At 42.4% G+C, this 14309-nt stretch overlaps 1 protein-coding gene across 1 annotated transcript; it reads right to left on the bottom strand.

Annotated features, from left to right (window-relative positions):
- Positions 1-53: 53 nt before the first annotated feature.
- si:ch211-276i12.4 (knob-associated histidine-rich protein) lies at positions 54-8475 on the bottom strand. Its single transcript, XM_048231976.1, has 7 exons — positions 5192-8475; positions 3441-4950; positions 3142-3170; positions 2634-2762; positions 2396-2462; positions 2152-2259; positions 54-2048 (listed from the first exon to the last, which is right to left on the bottom strand). Exons 1-7 carry the CDS (start codon positions 5326-5328, stop codon positions 1479-1481), a joined length of 2550 nt encoding a protein of 849 aa, XP_048087933.1. The 5' UTR covers positions 5329-8475; the 3' UTR covers positions 54-1478.
- Positions 8476-14309: the final 5834 nt, after the last annotated feature.

Here is a 14309-nt window from a genome sequence, read left to right as displayed (position 1 = left end):
AATAATAATAAAAAGACTGGCTCACTTGTTGGATGTAGATCCATTTATTAGGCTTTGTTAGGTGTGGTGGAGCATACAATTTGAAAGCAGTTTTAAACATGTAAGGGATATATCTCAAGGCACAGGATATTTACATATGTTGTACAAATCAACAAGTTTCATGGGGGGAACATAACATAGTCTATGTCTGAATTCACCTTTGATTTCTTAAGATAAAAAAAGTTGTACAGTCTGACCAGATTTGGGTCTGATGGAATGTTGTAGCAGATGTTATAACCTGCAAGGATATTCTACCATGACATATTTGAAACGTAACTAAGCATGAAAATAAATCCGACAATACACTTATTACAGATGGTTCTTTGGAAGGGTAGATAAATTCAGACATACACATGGTATTGTTTGACTCTCTTGAGATATGTACAGTCTATCCAGAAACTAGGAAACATAATCTATATTATAACTGCATAATTATTATATACACAGCTTCAGCACTCTTCAAAGGCAGCCTCAGAATAGCTAAAGCACAGTACACTTTACCACCACAGATTCACAAATAATCACAAGTCATGAGAAACAAATGTGGCATAATTATAACAATCATAGACAATAAAATGTAAATACAATATTTTTGGATAGTGTCTGTAGCAGCGTCAAACATACAGCAGTCAGCATGTCTTTGAGGCTGCTACAGTACCCATAATGCAGCTGGCATCTTGGCATGTATAAAGCCCTTTATGATACACACTTAATCCTTGGATGCTATGGGACAGTAATCTGCAACAATGTGTAGATCACGGTTTAGTGAAACCACTGTATAATTTCAGTATCCAAGTAGAACCAGACACACATTCACTTAGCGACTATAATCCCAGCAGCAAAGACTAAGCTAGAAGCAGTGGGTGGGTAGAGCAGACTATTATTTTAATCACACATATCATGATTTTTTTAACAAAGCTACTACACTGTAAAAGAAAATGTAACTGGAAAATTTACTGGTATGTTTCTGCCAACACAATTACTGTACATTTTTCTTTTCATATCTTTATGATATCCCTCACTTGCCAGTGAATGGCAATATTTGAATATTTCAAAGAATTGTCAATAAAAAAAGATACAAGATGTACGGAAATTGTACTGCCAGATTTACCAGTACATTTTCCTGCTCTTATTTCAGATTTATTTTTACTCTGTATGCTTAGTGAGTTACACTGACCAGACAGACTTGGTAATGGATTTAAATAATAATTAATTTCAACTTAATTACAAATAGGGCTATCACTTGTTCTGAACATCTATCATTGAGCAATTACATGTCATCAGCATATTATTGAGTCTTTACAACTGTATCTTAAACCAGCACTTATACACAGAAGGCATACATGTACAGTATTTTTTTTTTCACAAGTATTTGGGCTCTTTGGGTACTGACCCATAGCCTTAGCATAATAGCTCTATCAGAGGAGCTACTGGTCAGGTTAATGTCCTGGTGGTGGTCCTGCCCAGTCCAGGGCACCACCGCCTCTCTCCTCTTGGCCTTCATTGGAGGGAGGAGACATCTGACTCATAAAATTGTCCAAAATCCTTTGTGCTGTAAGGGAGGTGAAATCATCCCCGGGCTCCCCTCCGCCCGCTCCCCTGCCTGTGCCACCCATCTCGTAAGGGTTTGGGGGCACCTCTGGGTGCTGGTGCTCGTGGCTTTTGGCCTGAGCATCACTCATGTTTTTAAACAGTGCCATGCTAATTTCAGCAACAGTGAAAGGGAGCTGTGGAGACCTGGAGCTTCCAGCGGCCTCCATGTCCTGTCTGGTTCCGCACCCCCTGTCCTCTCCTGACCCAGGCCACTCTGCCTGGTCTTGTTTCCATGGGATAAAGGCCGTCGTCCTAACTGGCCCGGACTCAGGCCAATCAGTCGATGCCACCTCCACTGTCGCCAAAGCTGACTGGTTGTCTTTGCTGTCCTTCATAGTGGTAGAGCGCAGAAAATTCTTAACACTGTCCTCAGATTTGAAGTGCTTTTGCAAGAGCTCCTTGATCAAAGCGGGAACCTAGGTAACAGAACACTAAAGCAATTATTTGCCAAGCAAGCAATCATTTGCTAATAAATTAGTCCTGAACCAACAATGCTTGCAGCTACTACTCTCCACTTACATTGATGTTCTCCAGTGAGCTGATGGTATTTTGGGCTGTGTCCAGCTGCTTGGTCAGTTCCAGAATCCTCTGTAAGAGGTACTTCCTCTCTGAGTTCATACTCTCCATCTATCAAACCACACAATAACACAACATTGTAGAAAAGTATTTCATAGGTTTGACCATTGAACATGTGCATTTCTACATCATTCTACCATCATAAAAAAATGTAATAATTTCTGACGTGGATGACTGTGAATCTTACAGCTGACTGTAACTTCTGCTCCAGAGTGCTGCTAGAGTGTTGGGAGTTGGTATAGCTCTCCTGCAGTCTATAGATAACAGACAAGAACATTATTTAGGACAAGCATCATGATATTAATAATTGTAGCCTATGACCATGTACATGGTTATCTGTGATGAAATGTTCAAGAGTTGTTAATGGTGAATTGGTATATGGTAAATTGATAGCCTTCAAAGCATGTTTTATGTGCACGCCTAACCTCTTGTACTTGTCCTTGAGGACTCCGAGCTCCGACCTGGTGCACTGGAGCTCGGTCTCCATGTTCTCTATACACGCCACAGTCTGCAGCAGGTTCTCATGTAGCTCCTTGTTGTATTGCTCAAGCAGCCTGCAGAAGATGAATTTGCATTTATTTCTCACAATATGTCGCCAGTGTGGTTTCAACCGGATGCTAATCCCCATATGCGTGGAAAACAAAGACACCATTCCACTGTGCTAAGTTAGATTCATTCTGCTGTTCTAACAGCACCATACAAATCATGTAACTAATTGCAATGCATTACAAAGCAGAGCCTACAGTTCAGAAAGGCCGGATGGATATTAAACATGCCATTATTATGAGATAGCAGGCAAATAGAGAATTGATTGGCTTCAGGCTGGCTGATAGATTGTAGAGCACCAGCCAGCTTAAAGCACAGGAAAACTCTAGGCTAAAAGGTCATAATCAATAAAGAATGACACAACACAGATGAGAAAATAACACTCACTGAACTCTGTCGACAGAGCTCACTGAATCCTGCAGCGAGAGAGAACAGATAAAGGACAAAGAGAAGGGAGAGAGAGAGATCATTACAGGTATTATGCCAAAAGAGGAAGGGAGGCAAAGAGTAGAAGAGTGAGAATGGCGGACAGAGAGACAGCTTTTTCTATTTCCATGCTTCATTACAAGCTTTCTTTATTGTCCAGTTAACATATAAGTAAATCTACATGTGTTTGGGTAAGGGTGCCTATAGGCACATACCTATGTTCTTATGTGCATATTCACGTAAACATGTGATACACTCACCCGAGATTTGGAGTGTCTCCTGTGGCCTGGATGCTTCTGCCTGTCGCCATGTCCAGAGCTGTGACTGGCACTGGACGACTTGCTGGAAGGAGACTCGTAGTCGGGTCCCGCGGTGTGCCCGGGTGGAGGTGGGGAACCCCTGTGGTCTCCATGGTGACGCAGTGATGGGTTGTGACTGCCATGGTGTCCATCACCGTGCTGCTTGAAGTGATGGTGTTTGGACTCGTGTGAAATGGTCTCAGAGCTTGTGCTGGTGCCATCAGTGAGCCTCTGGTTATACTTCCCCTGGTGCTGTTTGTCCTCTGTGACACCCTGTACTTCCCCGACAGAATAGCGTTTTTTATTGTTACCATACTGCTGGTGACCGGCAGACCTTGTGGGGCTCCCAAGATTAGGCTGGTGCTTCCCTGAATGGGAGTCACGTCGTGCATGCGACTGTGGATCAGGATTACCAGACTTTGCTGGACTCTGATTTACAGTCTTTGCCATGCGCTGCTTGGATTGCTGCATTCTTGAACCCTCCTCTTCCTTCTTCCCACCACCAGGGGGCTCCTTACGCTCCTGATGAGGAGATCTCGGCGACGTTGGACTGGAGCCAGGGGTGACCCCCAGTGTATTGAGCCTGGAGGGACTTATAACTTGACGCGTTATCTCATCCAAAAATGCAGAAAACTGCAGCTTTGTTTTGACAAAATTCTCCCTTATAACCTCTACATCGTTTTGCTTTGGGGTGCCCAAAGGCCCCCCACCACTTTGTTTTGCTGCTTGCTCCCGGTTAGACAGGACCTCCATCGATTTGGCCTTGCGGAAGTTCGCCCGTTGGCTTGCTGCCGACCCGCCGTCCTTGTTTTTAAGGATGCCTTTGCTCGGGAGCTGCATGTGGGACACTGCCTTCTTGGGTGTGGCTCTGGCCCCAGCACCCACCTCAGCATCATCGCTGAAAGCCAGGCTCCGGCCCAGGCTTGCGGTCTTGTAGAGATTCCCGTGCTCCATATGGGGGTGTCTGTCCCACCCGCCATGCCCGTCATCACTGTCGTTGCCCTGAAGGAGACCCTCCTCACTCTTGCTTTGTCCACGATGGAGCTTGGACAGCTTGGGGCCGTGCTCTGAGCCGTGAGGGTGGTAGTGCGAGTGCTGACTCTTGGGATGTGGGTGGCTGTGCTGGTAGTGCGGCTTGTGGTGTGGCGAACACTGCTGGAATGGTGTTGGGGATCTCAAGTCATACTCCACGCCCTCCGAGTCCCAGTCACGAGACTTGCGTCTAGGCTCAGCTATGTTGGAGCAAGAGAGAGAGTGCTGGGGCTTGTGCATTAAGTATGTCTCATCGTCCAAACTTGGCTCTGAGGACCAGGATGATGATGAGGAGGAGGAGGTGGATAGACTGGATGAGGAAGATGACCTGTGTTGATCCTCAGCTTTGTGGTTGTTAATCTGATGGTATCCATGGAAACTGTGGTCATGGTGATGTGCTCGGTGATGAGCATGGCTGTCACTGTGAGATCCTGGAACACTGCACAAAGGCACATCGCAAAATAAACATGGTGATTGAAGAATAGGGAAAATAGGGGAGTGATTTTTAAAATTCAGAAGTGACACAGATGTGTTCATATATGGCAATTTCCTAGGGTAGAGCAATAAGCAATAACCAATCAATACCTAAATCAATGCCTATAAATCACATTTCCTGTGTGGTAAGACCTCATGCTTAAACTGATAATATAGGCCTATAGTGAACTTCTTAAAAAGCTTACCTGTGAGGTGTCTTGTCATGTGACCTGCGGTCATGGTGATGATGGTGATGGTGAGGATGGGGAACGTGTTGATGGTGTTTTCTGAGTTTTATGTCCTCCTGCGAGGGTTTGTGAACTGGCGTGAAGTACTTCTCCATCACTAGGCAACTTCTTTTTCAGCCAGCGCAATCAAAACATGAAGAAGGCTACCTTTCTTGGCACTAGGACAGCTACTTCTTAAACGAATCCCTTAACGTTAAAATTAGGCTACTTTTTGCTGAGGCTATAACTCTGAATTTTTGCATCCAAATGACGTGCCATGCATTCGATCGTTTTTTGTTTCCAAAACAAACAGAGAAAAGTAAATCACTTACGTGCACATGCTAAGTGTCTGAATCTCGCAAATGAACTGAACTAATACCGAAAAGAAAAAATGTTACCTTGACATATGTGTATAATTAAACTACCTCAATTAGTTTTCATAGACAAAAAGGATTTTGCGCAAATCATCCAACCGCTTGGCACATCCGCATCCAGATCATCTGTATGCAACTCTTTTAACTCAACTATCTCTGCCTTAACCTAGACTACCGTCTAGCTCTGACTAACTTTTTCTCTGTGTCCAAACAATCACTGTGAGAGTGCCCTGTGTGCGTGAGAGTTATGGTACTCCCCTTCACCTCATCTCTCCTAGCATCCAATAAAAATCTAATTGTGATGTAATGATGTCACATCGAAGCCACTGACAGTGTGGGACAACTGTGCCCATGGGTTGATGATGCTGGAACAAATCGAACTTAACACCGGAACAGAACAGGACCTTTGGGTTCAAGCCATGCTTCATGTCTCATTGATCTTGCTTTTAACTGTAGTGAGTTATCCTTCCGTAGCCTACTCTGAACATGTTTAATCACGCAGCTTGTAGTCTACAACTAGTCTAGTTTAAATCCACAGGCGACTCGGGTACAAAACCATGCAGTGGTATTGATGTCAAATTAATGTAATGTAATTAATGTGTGTTAAGTGTATACAGTGTATGTATACACTTAAGCTTTGCTGAAGGATATTATGTGATTTAGGTTAACATACAGACCTGTTGTTAACATCAATCAACGAATAGATTACATTAGGCTATATTTTAATGTATGATAGGCTTTCCTTATTATCTTCATCTAATTTGTGTATATCTAATTCTATTATTTACAGGTATTTCATAATCATATTATGAACTGTTGATAATACCTCCTTCCAATGTGGACCTTTAACCTGTGGGCACTTTATGTTCTTATTCTAAACACACTCACATTTTCCTCCATAGGCCTACAGTCGTTTGCAAGAGGCCAGTATGCAGGGCAGTTTAAAGAAGAAGCTGTTGTTTGTTTTGTAGCCTACCACACCCATAGCTTCTCAACATTGCCACCCTCTTTCGGTGTGAGGGCCATCACTAGCAATCTCCCCTGAGGCTTCTCCCATCCCCCTAGTCCCACTCCTGTATGATCAATGCGCTGTTGCATAAACAGAGTATACACTAACACAATCAATTTTGGAGCCTACAATACAGAACTCTCCCTCTGCTGGTGTCTACATACACATAGGTCCATATGGCAGCTTAAGAATATGTTCCAGTGGAAAAATAATAATCAAAGTTCAGTATCATTGACTGTAGGCTATTTATTTTGTCAAGAATTTAGCTATATTTCAATGTAGTTTACAAGCTTATACAAGTCAATTCCAAGAACCTAGTCAAGTTTCAGTTTGAAATGTGAACCACTGTCCAGAAAAAAGTAATTGTGGCAACCCAACATTTCTGAGGGCAGTCTTGTAATGCATAATTTTCTGCAAGCACATAGGTATCCTAATCTCCATTCACATTTTCATAATCATAGCCTATGCCCTTTGTACTCTCCCTAGATGTTACATGAGAAGTATTGGCTGGGCTTGGCCTGTATCTCCTTACAGTCTCTTCTCCCATCCCCCAACAGGCCATTTTTGCACCTCCATCTTAGGTGTTTTATTTTGAGAGCTTCCCTTACAAAAACACATTATAGAGGCTGAGAGCACTAAACACTGCCATCAGTCATGACTCAAAACACATGTGACAAATTCGATATTTGTTTCATCCCCAAAATATGTATTACATTGTGGCATTGTCCTGGCGGTAAAATAAACAAGTAACCTAAACATGTAGGCCTACTCGAATGGAAAATGACTACAGGACACTCTGCAAAAGCCATTCTGTGAAGCAATGTGCACATGTGCCCATGGTGGAAGCTGTTACTTTTAGTAGGAAATGACATGGGATTTTAGGCATTGGCTTTTACAAAATACTATACCATTTGTCAACACCCTCCCCCTTTGAAGTGCCATAGGTGCAAGGATTGTGCTCCTAGAGACCACTTTAGGAATGGCCCTCATATTAGAGAAAGACGCTCAACAGTCCAGTGACAGGATTACATAAAAACTCCCTAGAATGTCCATAGAACATACCAATCTGCACATCAAGGCTCATGTCCCCAGCACTTTTCAGTACAGCCAGATACCCATAGCCTCAGTTCTCAACTTATTTGGCATTGTTTGATTGATCATCTGATTATTAGGGTAATTCTACCCTCACCCCAACACATGCAGTTAATCACGTAAGCTACACTGGAGTGTCTGAGTCTCGATGATTAGGCTTTGATTTCATTCTTTGCAGCTACATAGGCTAGACGGATTACATTGTTTTTTGTCTTTTGATGAATGAACTCTGTATGCTGAGCTCTTTTAGAAATAATAGACCATCATAAACCGCGATTACGTGGCCTGCAAATTATGCATCCACCCCAAGATCTACCCTTGGGCCAGCACCTTTTTGCTTTGTTGTTCTTTTGGGACTGCTAAATACATACAGCAAAAGGGCTAAATACGATGGTTTACCGCCACCTACTGGTTCAAAAGTAGAAAATTCGAAAAAAGAAAGAGTCACGTAGACCAAAAGCCCAGACACAGACGTTGCGTAACAAAATGCCAACCTAACCAAAATCTGCATATAATAAAGTAGACATTCTTGCCTAAAGTAGTTCCTTTCTCTCTGTAGATTACACTTGTCGATCAACGACTTAAATAACCCTACCAATTCCAATAAAAATGGTCATAGAGTAGCCAAATGGCATAAACGACCAAGTCACACCCTACGGAGTCATCAGATGATTACTAAAATCAAGTACGTTGAGAATTTACCAACAATACAAAGCTTTGTATTCACTGTTTCCGGCGTTGGGAAGCCCAGGGATTTTCTAATTTATTTTATTTGAAACTATCCGTCACAGCCAACTCCCATGTGGGGGTGAGGGAAGTAGTTCCAGCGTTGAATTCTTGTTCAAACCGGTTTAAGCAAGGATTTTTCACCTCTGTTACCATATACATGCGCTCAGCAAAGAGCTGCCACTGACGTCAGCTGTTATTTTTCAAAAGGTCTTAAGACAATGAGTAAACAGACTCATCACAAAGATATGTGCTGTTGAATTTTTGATAATAGTATTGTTTCAATGTATATTTCCCTAATTTGAATAGTTGTACAATAACTGTTGGCGAGAGATTAAATTATGACCCCCTACAAATCACAGTCACTGATTTATTCAATGCTTTAGCAGTGAGATCAGTTACAGAAGAGAACATTACTAGGCCTCGTATTTAAAGCCGGTAAAACTGATGAAAAGTCAGAGGTCTGAGGTTATAACGTCAGAACATTCTAGAATTAACTGTAAGGTTCACACATCTACCAGAGCGACTCTGACTCAGTCCATGTTATCTCTGTATAGTTGTTCAGTCACTATCTTCACCCACAAAGATATAGGAACATTAACAAAACGATAATATAGCCATGATGTCGTTTTCCATCGACCCATGCCAGAACAAGCTGATCTTTTTTAACAAGGCACTGCAGTATTTCGTTTGCAAAACAACCGGACTATTTCTTGAAGCGTAGGCATACAGGGCGGACGTAAGGTTCTTGAGTCGTTTCCTATATAAACCGTTCGCGTTCACTGCGTATTTTAACTTGGGTGCAGCTTTCGTCGCGGCTATCGGTATCGTTCTTTTTCACTGTCGTAGTCTTTTTCTTTAATATTGACGAGAGAAACTAATTTTCTAAACTGTTGAGTTATCTTATGCAATATTAGCTGTTTTAAGGAAGTGATTGTTTGATTTGGAAGCAAGTCCTGTCAGGTTAAACTGTTAACGTTAGCTAATCAGCTAATATATTATAGGATAGCTAACGTTAACATCAAGTAAATGAATGGCATAGTTTGCCTCTAACGTTAGATAACAATGGTTGGACGTAGTTCTGTTTAAATGCAAGAATAATGTTACATTTTAACAGATTTTTGAGCAACTGAGTTCATGTCAGCCACGTTAACGTTAGCAACTAACGTTAACTTACAAGCCAAGATTGCTTACGGTAGCTCTATGCTAGTTAACGTTAATCAGTGAACGTTAACGTTAGCCGTATTGGGCGTCAGAAAGGCCTAACAAAAACAAGTCTTAACAGTCATAGGTTTTCTTTATTTGCTCTAATTGTACTTCAGTAATAACTTCAGATATGTCAGATATTGAAGATTTACCCGTTAAAAAATATATACTAACTTTAATACAGATGGATTTTATCGCTAACGTTATGTTAACCGAAGGCAATAGCGTCACGTGACCATTGTCGTTTTTTTTATCTGATTCATGTGTTGACAAATGTCAAGACTAAAAGCTAGTGAGACATCTAACGTTAGGTATGACTACTCTTTACGTCGAATGTCACCTAACATTTAACGTTAATGGGTAACATTAACGCTAATTGCCATATTTGGTATGGGTATGTTGCCTGTAGTGAAGGAAGTGTAGTCCAGAAATGTTCTGAGACAGCTGCATCAGTCAAAATGGCGCCGCGTCTTTGTGAGGAAAAGGTGACGCAGTCATAAATGTGAATGAAATGTGTGTGAGGCAATGGAACGTTGCGGAAGAAATGGCCGTTGAAGTGTGAATCGGTTGTTTTAACGCAGTTTTAGCGCAATGCAATCAAGGCGCTTGTCATTTTAAAACCAATACTCCCGTATTTGGCAGTCTACCAAGACCTAAATGTAGTGTTGAACGGCACCATCTGGTGACCGGCTATGGAACTTTTTTTCGAGATGGCGATTAAGCAGAAAGCGTTGCTTGTGGTTCTTTCAAGAGTTTGATTTGTTTTCATTTATTTTTGGCGGTAGCTGAAGATTACCCTGCAAATGTTATTTGCTCTTCTGTGGAGAGAAAAGACTGAGTTTATTAGAGTAACATTACTCTCCAAATGGACTTAGTTAGTGGTGAGCGTTGATCTAGAAGAATTTCAGGAGCAGATGGCAGGACCTGGGAGGACCGAAGGGAGCCAGAGGACCACCGGGCGGGATCAGAGGGAGAGCGGGGCAGAGCCAGAGGGGAACCAGGGAGGATCAGAGGGAGGAAACCAGGCAGGCCCAGAGATGCAAGCAAGGAGGAAGTGTCCACAACCAGAGGGAGTCGAGCATCGCAAGGCAGAGTAGTCATCCTTGTGCAGATGGTCCCCTGAGGCAGCAGTCCATTCCAGTGCAGGCCAGAGTGAACCAAAGATGGGTCCCCGGGTGACATCAGAGGCAGGGAGTGGGCGTACAGAAGTAAAGGGGGTCACCAGCTAGCTTCAAAGTCATAGGAGGAAGGTGTTTGGTTTGTATGTTGGGTATAGGTATCGCTCCTAAATTAAAAACGTAATACGCGATTTGCAATTGTACAACATTTTACTCGCAAAGCCCTGTCTTTTCTTCTTTCAGGCGTGGCGTTTCACGCGTTGATATTCCCCCCCCGTCACCTGTTCCCCTTGTTGGCTGAGTGGTTTCGACTGAGATGAGTGCTGTGGTGTGTGTGCTGGGGAGACGACTATCCCTCAACCTCCACAACTTGGGCATCGTTTCGATGTAGTCCTTCGACTGGAAAAGGCGTCTCTGTTCCCTTTGAAATTCAATAGGTTGTGTTAGAAGGCATCATCTTTGGAGATCGTGAGAAGTGGGAGTTCGTCTAATCGTCTTTGCGACCTCTGTCTCCCACTCCGTCTGTCCATCTACATTTACGCTGGTGCAGCTTCCTATACTGGTAACAAGCTCTGAGTTTGCATGAGTTTTAAATAAAGGGAGTAACTATTCCCTCTATTGCTAGTAAATAACATTTTGGATCCTCTGAAATATTTATATTCCTGAGGTAAACCTGGAATTGAGGTCATACTGTAGTTTTTTTTTTTTTTTTTTTTTTTTTTTTTTTTTTTAAATACTGTTTAAAGTGTTGTACATGTTGAGTCAAGTTGGTCTGTAGGGGATTGGGAGGGGAAAACCGCGTTTTCGAGTTTTTTTTCTACAGGCTCAACTGGCTTGGGCGACTACACCCAGCGCAAGTTCCACAATAGCGTGTCCACACACTAGATTGCACAGCAGTATTGTTTGATCCAAAGGATAAGGATGTGCCTGAAACGGCAGCCCTTTTGGAATGTAGGAAGGTATTTGTAATGGTCTTCTAGTGATTTGGATCTTACTCTATGTACATCTCATACATTTTACATGTTTATTGGGGAACCATGTCATCTTGCTGTGGGAGGGTGGGGTGTGGGGATTTTAACCTAAATGTCTTCCCTAGACTTCACAGCTCTATTGTAAAAGCGGGGTTTCTAAAGAAAAGGTGCGAGTAATCGTGTTTGGGAGTGGAGCCACCATTGTACCTTTCTGCCGCGCTTCGTTCTGTAACAAGTCCGCCATCACACCAGCTCATCAATGCCGGGTAACATGAGGCACAAGAATCTGAATGTTGAGCAGTTTGATATTTCAACTTGTAAGGTGGCTTTATTCAATTTCTCTGTTATCTGTCTTATTGATGGTATTTCGAGGAATACGAAATTGGGATATGGGGGCCGGGGAACTACTTGATTTTGACTTTTTCAGATTTATTTAAAACTACCCGCCCCCACAAAGATCTGGTGGTCCCTCCAAAGATCCCTCCTAAGGTGGAGCACAACTGATGCGTACAGGCTCAAGGCGTTGTTACCTTGTTCGTATGGCAAGTAATCTGTTAGTGCTTTATACAAATTGTGTGCTTGATTCATCTTGTATGTACTTAAGTGCCATTGAAGCTTTCTTGACTTGTAGTAAAGAATAAATGGTGTTGTGGGGTTATACTGCATAATCTAGGGTGGGGTGGTGCAAGGTGTGTTTCTCCCCTTTGCATTTTCCAGTGTACAAGCGCTTTCTGCCAGCTGAACGGGAGGTCTAGCTCTTAGAATGTAATGGTTTGCTTTTCCCACCTGACTTCAGTCTTGGATCACGTAAGCTTGTAAAATGCTGCTTATCTTGTTCACAATTTACTTAATTACTTGCGTTTAAAAAAAAAAAAACCTGTATGGGCTTTGCCATTTGGCATTTCATGCATTGTAAGAATGTATAAAAAGCGATCTGTAAAGCATATTTGGTAAATAAATACATAGTACGTTGTGATGGAATACATTTTGGTATGCATTTGTTTCTTGGGGTGTTGGGACTGGGGGAACCTCTTGTACTTTTTCAGGTATTGTAAACTTGGAGCATTTTAAGCACGAGACCAGGGCTTGGTGGCGTTCTTTCCGAGTGGAAGTGAAGGCAGATAAGTGAAAGGTTCATGCATCATGGGATTCATCTAACAAATTAGTCTTTGTTAAGCAAAGTTGAAGAAACTTTTTCATGATTGCAATTTCTTTGAAAAGAGATTTGAGACACTTGTATAAGTATGTAGTAGTTGAATTTAATCCATATTGTGTAGAATTTGGTGATCTCTTGAACGTCCCTTAAAGCATAATGGGACTCAAATCTTAAAGATTTGAGAGCAGGAAACCCATTGAAGACCCTCTTGAGGGTTGTATTGTTGGTATCTTGGTCAAGGTGTTTGGGTGGGCCTAGGGGGTGTCTCTTTTTGATCTTGCAGAGTTGTACAGTGCCCCAGTGAAGATTGCCATCACTCGGATGTGTTGACGACAGGAACAACCAGTCCTTTGAACTCCTTGCCAGGACCGCGCACAGTTTGTGCTCTTTTGATAGATCGTGTTAAGTACAGCAATCTATTTAAACTAATTCAGGCATAGGCTCAGTCACAAGCTCCTGTGCAACTGTGCAGGAGCATAGTTGAAAAGACAAATGCTTTGCAAATGCATAGCATGTATGTAGTGTGTATATAGTCATGCAACTGTGTGACAACCCAAAGTTAATGTGACTGAGAAGCTGTGCAACTGTGCAGCTTTAATTGGTTTGGACATTTTGAAAACCTCAGTGTTTACTACATGGCTTTTAGTCAAATGTTGGGTAGGGGAGAGGGTCTTTTGCACTCTTTTTTTTCTTTCACTTGCAGATTGCGCAAAACCATGCTGCTGTGTATGAATGGTGTGAAGTCCCCTTGTGGAGTGCATTGAAACCAGGTGTTTGTCATTTCATTAGAAATGTTCCTGCAATGTCAGTCTGGTTCAATGGAAACCCTACAAACTGCTACCTTTACTCTACATTTCATAACATGCGTCTTTGAATAGTGCCTATAAGCATCCATTACTCATAACCTTGAGCACATGTTAACTCCGATGAGTTAGTTCCTGCAAATGTTCGTGTTCTTCTATGTGTTTGTGGTGGGAATGTTTGTAGTAGCTTCTTATTTCAGATCACTCATCTGTCCACTCCATTTGCAACTGCACCTGAATGAAAGGCTGCCTGGGAGCTGTCGGCAAATGAATGAGTCATCACTGACTGACGACCAATCCCTCTGTGCGCTTGAGCTTAGTCCAAACCTCTGAAGTCCTTCACCCGAAGTCCTTCTCTGCGTGCTGTGTGTTTGTCTATCCTGTTTTCCCCCCTTCGTTTCTTAGGCTAAATTTCCAATAGGAGCCCCACATTTCTCGTGTGTCTGGGAACGCCCTAACCGTGTGAAGCACTGGGAATCATTTCCTGTCCAATCAAGAGCTACAAGCTTGTCTTGCTGCTAAATGAGCCTCAGGTTGCTGTTTCTTGGTGTCAAGTGAGGTCCTCTTAATTTTAATTTTCCCTGGTACGTGTTGCAAATTTAACTTCATTTATTGCATGAACCTCGGCTTTGCTTAACACTG

The sequence above is a fragment of the Alosa alosa genome, chromosome 21 (assembly GCF_017589495.1).
Source record: "Alosa alosa isolate M-15738 ecotype Scorff River chromosome 21, AALO_Geno_1.1, whole genome shotgun sequence".
Classification (NCBI taxonomy): Eukaryota; Metazoa; Chordata; class Actinopteri; order Clupeiformes; family Clupeidae; genus Alosa; species Alosa alosa.
This window is presented reverse-complemented; position numbering and strand designations above follow the sequence as displayed.

Excerpts from the sequence above, each read along its gene's own strand:
- si:ch211-276i12.4 (XM_048231976.1), bottom strand. The coding sequence starts at position 5,328 with ATGGAGAAGTACTTCACGCCAGTTCACAAACCCTCGCAGGAGGACATA. Across the intron at positions 4,951-5,191 it reads CATGACAAGACACCTCACAG|TGTTCCAGGATCTCACAGTG; the intron begins GTAAGCTTTTTA and ends GCCTTTGTGCAG. Across the intron at positions 2,049-2,151 it reads GCTCACTGGAGAACATCAAT|GTTCCCGCTTTGATCAAGGA; the intron begins GTAAGTGGAGAG and ends TCTGTTACCTAG.